Genomic DNA, 11331 nt, shown 5'->3' with positions numbered 1-11331 from the left:
AATCTATATCATTTTCAAATCTAAAAACAAACAATAACAGAAATATTAAAAAAAAATGCATGGCTTTAAAGGTCCTTGTCTACATTTTTATACCGAAATCGCCATTTGACCATTAAAATGCAGAGTCTATTATCTACAAATATCAACAATACACCCCCTTTCGATCAGGAAAGACGAAGCCAGTGAAGCCGTTTGAAAATTCATTGTAGTATTCCAGCGTAGTACTCATAGTAGGATATCCTTATTTGGAAAATGCCAAGCGCAAAACTCCTCTCAAATCCCGTGCATTTCGTGCGTTTAAAAAAAGCGTGGACAGCGCTCCAGTGTCAAACTGTTGCTGCACTTGTTTGGGCGTGGCTATAAGCATAGTGACTTGAATTTGATTGGTCAGTATTTTTGGGCAAAGCAAACAGAAAACAAAATATTGGAAGCGTGAGTCACGCTACCCAAAAATAAAATCTTTTTTTACATATATTTTTTTTCTATAACTTTTTTCCCCATGGTTCATTCATCATCTGACATAACTTTTTAGCGAAATCTAACCATAAGATTATTGAAAAAAAGCAAAAATGTAGACGACCACCTTTAAATAAGCAAACACCTAAAAAAAAAATTTTTTAAAAAATAAAATAAAAGGTTGTTGAATCCTGCTGCCTACTCTTTTTATCCTTACTTTCTTTCAAGTTTTCCTTTTCCTTTATTTTCCCCCTCATATTAAATGTAAACTAACCTCAGGATTATCTACTTTTATCAGGGGTGTTTGTTTGTTTGCTTGTTTTTGTGTTTGCTTGTTTGGTGTGTGGGTGGTTTTTTTTTACATTTTCACACGCTCTCTGATTTAAAAATAAATAAATTACTCTTGAATGGTGCAGGGCTTCTTTTAAATAAGGAAACTTGTGTATGTACTTGAATAAAGATGAACAACGCTTACTTTTCAAGTTCAAACCAATAAAGCCTTCTTTTGTATCTCTATATATTCATTCACTCTTCTCTGTTGTATAAAGTATATGTTCTTGTTTAACTTGTTTCAGTCTATGGCATGCTTTAACATAAACGAAAACCGGGGCATAGTACACACACACACAAAACACAAATAACACAAAATAAAAATGAAAAATAAAAAACGTAAACACAGACAGCAAGAATGACGGCTACGACACATAATACGTGTTGAGACAAAGAAAAAAGATTGAGGAAGAAGACTTGCATTCAGACCACAAAAGAATATAATATAAATCTGGACGAAGACAAACAAACTAACGTCTAACACAATGTTTCAAGTTGTCTCATACTAATCTTTTATTTCAATGTCAGCATTTCTTAAAGATTTACCAGGATGTTTGCCATAAAGAAGTTGCAACAACCGGTAAAAAAAAATTAAAAAAAGAATATATTAAAATAATGGCAGCACAGGATGTTTGCCTTAAAGAAGTTGCAACAACCGGTAAAAAAAAAATAAAAAAAAGAGTATATTAAAATAATGGCAGCAGTAAACAAAAAATAATAATAATAATCCGACGGTCTACAAGAGGTAAGTAATGACGGCCCGCTTCAACTGAATTGATCTGAAGCAAAACAGAATCTACATTTTATTTTTTTTGACTTTTTTTACTTTTTTTTATAGTTAACCCTCCCAAAATATTGCAAAAATTGATCTTGATAAAAAATATCCCAATTGTGAACATGGCTAAGATAACAGTTTATGCAAGGCAATAATTCAAAATTGAAATAGAGTCACACTCCGTTGGTTTTCCTTTTGGAGGGTTAGTGAAAGTTATTGGTTTTGTTGACGGCTATCCGACAACAGAGTCAGTGCCGAAGAGTAAAGCTATAAAGAAAAGTGTCACAGTTTACACAACATCTAGCAAATGACCTTGATGATTTTCATATTGTTCATTACAATCATTGCAATTTGTAATTACACATTTTTGTACAATCTATAAAAAAAAGTTAAACAATTAAAAAATGTTTTCGTGCATGTATACCCTCTGAGAGGTAGAAGAAACAAAACACATTTTCACAGCATGATAAATCCAAGTATTCTGAGCTCAGCATACTCCCTACCGTTCATTCAACCAACCAACCATTCACACAGAATCCGAATGCATCTGAATTTAGCTCCAAACTGTCGACAACTGCTACATATAAATGATGAAACACGTATTCATGAAAAATGACATGATTTTCCAACTTGGCAAAGACAGCAACAACACATGTCAATAACGAAAGACTGTCGACAATATACACCAAAGACACTAGACGAGACAGAACGTGCACGCATGCATATATTTTATGCATAAAAAAAGTTTGATTCATGTCACCGCAAGTACATGTGTATGCACTGACACAAAAAATCACAAGTGACATTTTACAACGTCCATTATTTTGTCCGAGTTTGCTTTTTGATTTTAGGTGAACAGTTGCAAATTCTGGGGTTTCGCCAAAAGCGTTCAACATACCAACATATAGAGCAAACGGTAACGAAACGGCTTTGAACAGTTTTCGTAAGGTACAACAGTTACTGCCGGCTTCGCTAAACTTTGCAGTCTGGAGATATCCTCTCCATTGTCAAGAACTGGTTTCACAGTGTTTCCCCAAAGCTCAAATACCAAAGCCCGAACTGCAGCTCAATGTTTTTCGACCGTGATGTCTAAACTGATTTTCATCAACAAGAGATTTAAAATGTCAAAATCACTTGCATCTGTCTTTTAACAGCTTGTTACTGCAAACGAGCCAATATTTGCCCTTCTCTTGAATCCTTCTAGTAAACCAATACCTCAGTATTTCTTGACCGCAAAGGATCACACGTGTTACTACACAATGGTCACTGCTCCCTCGAAAACAAAAAGGGAGCGTTTTTCAGACCCAATTTTCACTTTAAAGAAACAGTTTCTTTTGTCTTTCTTCTGTGGTCTGAACCAAAGTATGAGACCGACACGCAAATGCCACTTGTTACTTTTGAGAGTAATCAAAGGAACTCGCATGTGTCATTCAACGGGGTCTTTGCCTGCTGCAGTGTCCGTTGCCCCAAACCAAGTCCACACACGTTCAAAAAAAGCGTGAACGCCTCAGAGAGAGAACTCAGAACAGCACTTTCAAGTCTGATTCATCAGCCCTGTCCCACAAAATGTTATGCATGCAAGGAAAAGCGATATAATCTATAACACTACTGTCACTGTGTAATATACTAGCGGTGGTGCCAAGAAGGGGGTAAAGAGGCGTACGCCTGCAAGTATTGTCGGTATTTTTCTAGCTCCAGAGGCGACATACCTGACAACGCCGACAGTGCCAAGGGGGAGGCGAAGGCGCTGTTCCCACCACCACCTCCAACACCCCCCATTCCTCCTCCCATCACCCCCTGTCTCAAAGCCGCCAGAGCAGGGAGAGAGTGGAACCCCGCTAGCGCAGCGGTGGACTGTCTGTAGGCCGAGGTCACGTGGGCGGCGGGCGTGGCGGGGGTAGGGGAGACAACTCTCCCCTTGCCGCTGAGGTGATGAACGTCGGCCCGTGAGGTAGACGACATGGTGGGCGACGTCGGTGAGGTCGTGGAGTTAGGCGATGATGGGGATATGGAGGAGGAGATGGAGGGGGTTGGGGAAGAGGCTGAGGTGGTTGTGTTGTTGGAGGTGCTGGTAGAGGGTGTTCCGATGATGCTGTCGATGGTGAAACCTGGTTTTGAAGGGGCGGTGGTGGTGAGGGTGGAGGCGACGGTCCCAGACGATGGGAGGGTCATCGATGACGATGATGAAGATGTTAATGTTGTAGCGGGCTGCGCTGATGATGATGATGGCGTCGTTGAGGTCGCGCTTCTCGGAGACGGAGAAGGAGAAGGAGACCCCTTCTGTTTAAGCTGCTCCAGCTTGCTCTCCAGTCTAGAAAAGTGGTTGCCCGCCGCGGGAGGAGGTGCAGCGATGGCGGGCAGAGCCATGTGATGAGCCATGTTGCTCATTCCCGTCAGGGCCGCGATGCTGGTGAACGCAGCCGAGGGATGAGGCTGGAGATGATGGTGCGAGGCAGATGCTCTGGCGTACTCGCTCTGCAGCAGAGGATGCTGCGCTAAGGGAGGCAGGTACGGACTGTACGGAGACAGGCCAGCCGCAGCAGCAGCGGCAGCAGCAGCAGCAGCCGCCGAAGGCCCGCCACCAGAGAACGACATGGAAGGGTGGTGGTGAGGATGGTGGTGGTGGTGGGGCGAGTGATGATGATGGTGGTGATGGTTGGCCGCAGCCGCCGCAGCAGCAGCGGCCGCGTAGTAAGGATGGTGAGGGTTGAAGTAAGGGTCGGTGATGAACGCTGTAGGCGTTGACATCATGTCAGACTGCTGCATGCGCTTGTAGCGCTTTCTCCGCCGTAGGAAACTCCCGTTGTCGAACATGTCCTCGCTGGCCGGATCCAAGGTCCAGTAGTTGCCCTTGCCAGGGTTTCCAGGCTCGCGGGGGATCTTGACGAAGCAGTCGTTGAGAGAGAGGTTGTGGCGGATAGAGTTCTGCCAGGCCGGGAACTTCTCCCTGAAGTAGCCGAAGCGGTTCATGATAAAGTCGCAGATCCCGGAGAGGGTCAGTCTCTTGCGCGGCGACTGCAGTATCGCCATGGTGATGAGGGCGATGTAGGAGTATGGAGGCTTCACCAGGTTGGACTTCTTCTTGCTCGGGTCCTTGCTGCTGCCGCTGCTGTTGTTGCCGTCTTCATCGTCCCCGTTACTCATCATGTCACGGTTCTCATCGTTCTCAACCTCGTTCTTCAGGCGGTCAAGGTCGTCTTTTAACCTTTCAAGGTCATTAGCGAACTGGTTTCGTCCTACGTTGTCTCTGGTTGCGATGGGAAGGTCCTCGAAACTGTCATCACATTTGTTATTATCGTCGTCATCGTCTTCGTTCATGTTGCTGTCGTGGTTGTGCACAAAGACGTTAGGTTCACGGAGAAGAACCTCTCCACTGCGTCCCACTTCCTCCGTGGTTGTAGGATCGGGGGTTGACTGAGATCGGGGGTGGGGGAGCGGCGAGGAGGGAGGGGAGTCTACCTCCAACGGTTGGTCTTCGTCGTTATCGACATCTTCGTCAACGTTAGTGTCAATATCATCGCCGTGGAATTTATACCTGCTACCAGCATCGTCTGAAAGCCTGCTAGGTTGTTCTTGTTCACTACCTGAGTCCTTTCTCAGTCCGCTCACGTCGAAGGCGGCAGAGTCTTTTCTCTGGTCAAAGCCTAGGGGAGAGATAGAGTCTTTTCTCTGGTGGTGGTTGCTCACGAAGCCACCCCGCATCTGGTGGTGGTGTTCTTCGTCGTCGGTAATGTCCTCGTGAGTCTGGAGAGACCTGCTGTGTCGTGAGTCATCTCGATGAGGCTGGAGATGATGAGGGGAGGAGGAGCTGTGATGAGGGTCGCTGCCAGCCTCGGGAGAAGAAGACCCAGACCCAGACCTGGACCCAGACCCTCTCTCGCCAGACCCAGACATCGCTTTACTCATGGCACTGTTCAGCATCATTGGACCCCCTTGCATTGCCATGCGGAAGGACGAATCCGTCAGGCTGCCTTCCAGGTGCATCCCGTATCTTCCCAAGGCCTGCAGCTGATGCTGGAAGGGCACGGGATGAGGGAAAGGAGAGGCGGCCCCGACGAGTGGCTTGCGCAGCTCCAAGACCCCACGGTGGTTGAAAGCGTGAGGGGGGAGAGGCTGGTGGGGGTGTCGAGGGAGGGAGTGGTGGGCGGAGTCGGAGCTGGGGTCGAAGATGCTCTGCTCCATGTCCAAACGCATTGCAGCAGCAAACCCTCCTCTCTTGGAGTTTTGTTGGCGCCCGGCTTTTTACTGGATCACTTGTTTGTGTGGTACTTGAACTTCAGTAGCCTGTTTGAGAAGAAAAATAGGAAGGATGTTTATTAAACACGTGACTCATAGGAATAACTTAAATTTGCAGTGCTATCAGAGCGAACAAAATCTTACTGGCTCTCCTCGTCTTTGTTACTTTTACTCTGTCGGTCTCTCTCTCTCTCTCTCTCTCTCTCTCTCTCTCTCTCTCTCTCTCTCTCTCTCTCTCTCTCTCTCTCTCTCTCTCTCTCTCTCTCTCTCTCTCTCTCTCTCTCTCTCTCTCTCTCTCAGTGGGATGGGGGGGGGGGGGGGGACTAAAAAACACTCTCCAGAGAAAGCTGCTAGGCTGTTGGTTTTTGGCATTCGACGTCCAACTGAAATGATGATGATTTTAGGCCGCATCTGCATGAGTGTGGTGGTTTACATGATGGTTTACATGATGGTTTACACGATGTTTTACACGGGAAGGATTTTTAAGGATTTTTAAACTTTAATTTGCTTGTGAACAGTAAATCATATAAATATGTTTATTTTTCAACTTGTAATATGCACAAAGAAATGTGCAGTGCAATAGACACCTCTATATTATACGCTAGATATCTCATATCGAATCATGTCACAAAAACCACGACATACCCATGAGAGAGAAAAATCTGTTTGACTTCGGCAAAAAAATATATTTTGTTGTCGAGATTGATAAACTCAGCAAAACTTAAACATAACATTTACTGTAAAGTTCAAAAATGTATGTTTGTGTGTACATGTGAAATAATAATGTGTAATCTAATATTCTGTTTGTAAACATTGGGGATGTGTTATGTCATGTCATGTTTATATAATTATTATAAAACAAACAAACAAAGTTAAATAAATGTAATGATAATAAATGTTAATGGTGGTGACGAAGAAAACCAATGCGCCCAAGGTTGCAAACTTAACACCTTATTAAAGCGGTTAAGTTTCAAAGAGAAATCAATAATCTCCTCGAAGCAACTTTTCTCGGTTAAAGCAACTCATCCGGATCCATACAGGCAAACAAACGTATAATAGAATGCGCTGCGGCACACTTACCAACATTTTTTCTCTATAATAAGTGAGTAATAGCTAGCTATTTAGTCAGTTTATTACTTAGTTCCCTTAAATAACTGTTAATTGCCATGGGATTTAAGATAACATTCCTTTTTTTTTTCTTTTTTTTTTCTCTGTCCTTTTTTACTTTTGTTGTTGTTGTTCTTCTTCTTGTTATTTTATTTTTGGTTGTTTTTTATTATTGGTTTTGTTGTTGTTGTTGTTTTTGTTGTTATCGTTCTGTCTTCTGAATAGAAAAAGACGTATATATTGAAACCTATTTAACTAAATGTAATCGTGTTTTGGTTAAAACAAATAAAAAAACCTTGTTCAGTCTTTGCAGTAATTACAGGACAAGGGTATAGTTGCGGGTTTGTAGTAATTTTATGTCGCTCTAAGTGTTATATTTAGTCCATAAATTTAAAAGAATTCTTTAATAAGTAGTACTGATGTTGCTTTTTTTTTAATCCAAACAATATACAGCATCACTACGGTGGAAAGACATTTTATGTACTGATTTGTATGTATAAGTGTTATTCAAAAATTACACAGGCGAGATATAGTGTTGCCAACAATTCAATTGCGATGCCAAAATGCATGATCATGATTATAATAACTATATTTTGGGTTGTAAATACACGTTATCATCATAAGTATAATAATCATCATCATTATCATCATCATTATCATCATCATCATCATCATCATCATCATCATTATCATCAACATTATTGGCAGAATCACAAGTTAGATTGTTAATATTGATAATTAAAAACTATTGAAGTCAAGGGGGTAGTGAGAGGAGTCAAGATGGCATCGGGTGTCGAAGCTTTTTTTTTTTAACGTGGCTTTCATTCAGTGTTACTTTACAATTGTGCAAATACTTAAGTCTTACATTATCTATACACAAATCGAGAAGAATAAAACAAAAAAGAGGGGAGGGGGGGGGGACATATGCAAAATGTTGCACGTTCGGCATTCTTCTTTCCAGTCTGATTCATGCACTCATCACTGAACCATCCCAATAACACCCACCCCAATTACTCCCAGAACACTATAACGAACATGTTAACTGCTGAATCTTCCACAAGCATGAAATAATCAGATAAGGGGTATCAGAATGAAATACAGATACCTAGAAAATAATTCTCAGGAAAGTATAAAGGGGGAGAGTTAAAACAAAAACATTTTACAATACCAAAACAAAAACATGGTATTTGCGCAACCCTCCTTATACCCAATAAAGGATTTTTGTTTGTTTGTTTGCTTGTTTGCTTGTTTGTTTGTTTGTTTGCTTGTTTGTTTGTTTGTTTGTTTGTGTTTGTTTGTTTGTTTGTTTGTTTGTTTGTTTGTTTGTTTGTTTGTTTGTCTGATGGTGGTAAATTTTCAAAAACAAGCAAAACAGTAGAGATAGCTATATGCTGACCACACTAGCCGAACGGTACTAATCATAAACAGATATTATAATGAAGAATGGGGAAGTATAATATTTTAGCCCTTTACATTATGCAAATGGCTAATTAAAAACTCCCAAATAAACCATCAAATGACACCGGGGATCAAAAAAAGAAAAAAGAAAAAACTACAGTGGCCATGCATGTCGCAAACTGTAAGCCTATACCGTTTATTCCATGCTCGCAGTAACGTGAGCTGGAATTAAAAAGTGGTCTAAAACCTGAACAGGAAATATGACTGCAATAATGCCAACCTTCAGATTCGCTATAGTTTTTTAAGATAAGATACATATATACATATGCTGAAATGATGAGAACATTTAGCAGGAGAACATGCATCAACACCTATATACGGACAAGAAATGGGTATAACTTTGCCCCATTGTATAAACCAATTCATGTCCAATATAGGCAATTTAGACCTGACGGACAGTAAGCCCCTTAATTTTCTCCTTCTGTATAACTTTGTATATATTGAATGACGTTTTACATTATTTTGTTAGCACACAAAACACCCCATATTTAGCAACACCTCAAAGCAAGTTCATTAGCGTGATGAAACATTTAAGCCTGTATTAGTTTCTCGTCCATTGGAGTCCCCGATTAACAAACAAACGAAACGTCCTTTGGGCTGTATCATTGTTCCAGGGCTGTGCACTTTTTAGGCAAGTTGCGGTAAATCGATAATCCAAGCAATAACCAACACCACCTCCGGACAAGAAAGAACTAGAACAAGTATTGCGTGTGTGTGTGTGTGGGAGAGGGAGAGAGAGAGAAGTCTGAAGTCTGAGAGAGAGAGAGAGAGAGAGAGAGAGAGAGAGAGAGAGAGAGAGAGAGAGAGAGAGAGAGAGAGAGAGAACCCTGCATTAAATCAGGCTTGTAATATACTAATTATAGTATAGTATTTACATGACAACGCTTTTTAATTAAAACATGCAAAATTAAGACAGTGCATGGATACCGATGGTATATATATATACCATTTAAAGAGTATGATTTGGGCTATTAGTAGCAGAAGTACAAAGACCAAACAACAAAACATAGAAGTAATAAAGGATATGCATCAGTGAATTAATAAATGATATACATGTAGGCTATATATTTATATAGCCGCGGCCAAAACGGAGCCGCCTTTATCGCTTTTATGAACAGGTGTGCCCGCTCCTGTCGTTTGCGAGATCTACTTAGTGAAAGTGTGTGCTGAGGACCTACAGCCTGACTCCCGACTATCCCCCTACCCATACAATCATGCACCTGCTTATACACATGCTTACCAACTAAGTCCCTCCGTATACGTGGTCTGTCCATGTCTGGGTCTGTTTTCAATGGGGCTATAAAGCCGGATTACTGCCAAGCCGCGCAATTGTTTATCGCATCCGTTGAGAACTATTGTGTCATTCGAAAAAGTAAATAGTACTAGTAGTGAGTTCTGGAGAACCCGATGAGCGAATCCCAGAAGCTTAAACAAGGATTATCGCCATGAAGTGTGGAACGTGAGAATTAAGTGTACGAAATCTTTGTAATCCTGTTTCTGGTCAGTGTGAATCAGTGATATCAGAGATGACTCAGTACTGGCATCAGTGTTAAATACACCACTTATCCCGTCTCATCCCATTAACTGATTTGACTTACACGCAGCAAACTGAGCAGTTGATAGGTTTATGAGTTACAAAATCGTGACGGTTCGATCAGAGTGTATCGGCTTAAGTGGCATATACTCACGCAGAGTGAATATATAAATACCATCATGACGCATCGACAAACATAACAATAATCGGTGATAAGTAAACAGTAGCGAGATCTGGAGAACCCGATGAGCAAATTGAATGAATAAAGAACTTACCAAGCAAGGAAGGACTGTGACGCCGTATTTTAAAAAAAAATATGAAGGAATAATCCACATCGATTAGAACGCACAGCGAAAGTGTTTTTCAATGTCAATCAAACACATCACTGAAAGCACATGGCTTGGTCTGCCTTTCAAGTCGAACAATCTTCGACACAAGTTCAGTCCATCAAAATAAAACAGCAGTCCATAACATTTTGGAAAACTGATCCTTCAGTGTGAATACTCGTGGCTTGGCTATAGTACTGAGTGTGCGTTCGCTGTGTTCAAGTGACTGAGTCTGTCAACGGTGATATTCCAATACCAACAAAAGTCTGGAAGCAGAATCGCAGACGAAGACCACAGGAAGCTTTGGCTGAGCTGGCACCTCTCGGAGTCAACACACAACAATGCCAACGAACACGCGTGGCACCAACACTTTTAGGTCAGTATCAGTCACCGAGGGTTAGTCGAGACTACCTCACATCTTTTTATCACTCCGCGAAGCTATGAAGAAGCAGCGTGATTGAAGCAACTAGCCAAGGATGATTTCTCGCCCAGTGATGAAACCGTAATGAGGATAATGATCCCGTGGAACGTACCACTCCGCTAGATATCAGTCAGCTCGAACGCGGCCACCCACTCAAAACGCCGCGAATCCGTAGCAAAGGGTGAAAAACATGGCACATCGCACCTCTGCGCTTACGCCGTCCCTCGAACAGACCTAAGCCCCGCCCCTTCTTTGCCTTGACTGACAGCTCCCGAGATGTCATGTGACGCACGAAGCCTGCGGCGGAGCGCGCGTGGAGTGGGCGGAGCTATGACCGTGGGTGGTAGTTTCGGCTTGCCTTTGAGCCTGTCTGGGTGCGCGATAATGAAGCGATTTGTTGAGCAAATACCGACGCTTGAAACGCCCCTTTTAACATCTTTTCGGCGCCTTCGCTCGACTCCGTAACCGATGAGAGATAGGGGAACCCTGGAGAGGGATAGAGAGAGAGAGTCGTGCTTTAAAATTTTGAAGAGTTTTGCAGACTTGCCGATTTTTACTATCTCCGAAAGACTTGTTATTAGGCAGGGTTTTGTCTTTTTTTATTGTGTGTGCGTGTGTGTGTTTTTTTTTATTTTTATATGTGCCGTCATGTTCTTGTTGCTACTGTTTCGTGACTTGAGTATTAACC

At 42.2% G+C, this 11331-nt stretch overlaps 1 protein-coding gene across 1 annotated transcript; it reads right to left on the bottom strand.

Moving 5' to 3' along the window:
* Positions 1–1269: 1269 nt before the first annotated feature.
* Positions 1270–5840, bottom strand: LOC138966382 (uncharacterized). Its single transcript, XM_070338600.1, has one exon. It carries the CDS (start codon positions 5753–5755, stop codon positions 3188–3190), a length of 2568 nt encoding a protein of 855 aa, XP_070194701.1. The 5' UTR covers positions 5756–5840; the 3' UTR covers positions 1270–3187.
* Between the last annotated feature and the right edge of the window lie 5491 nt (positions 5841–11331).

Source organism: Littorina saxatilis, linkage group LG5, assembly GCF_037325665.1.
Source record: "Littorina saxatilis isolate snail1 linkage group LG5, US_GU_Lsax_2.0, whole genome shotgun sequence".
In the NCBI taxonomy this organism is placed as follows: domain Eukaryota; kingdom Metazoa; phylum Mollusca; class Gastropoda; order Littorinimorpha; family Littorinidae; genus Littorina; species Littorina saxatilis.
This window is presented reverse-complemented; position numbering and strand designations above follow the sequence as displayed.

Bases quoted from the DNA above. Each gene is read 5' to 3' on its own strand.
- LOC138966382 (XM_070338600.1), bottom strand. From the start codon at position 5,755: ATGCGTTTGGACATGGAGCAGAGCATCTTCGACCCCAGCTCCGACTCC.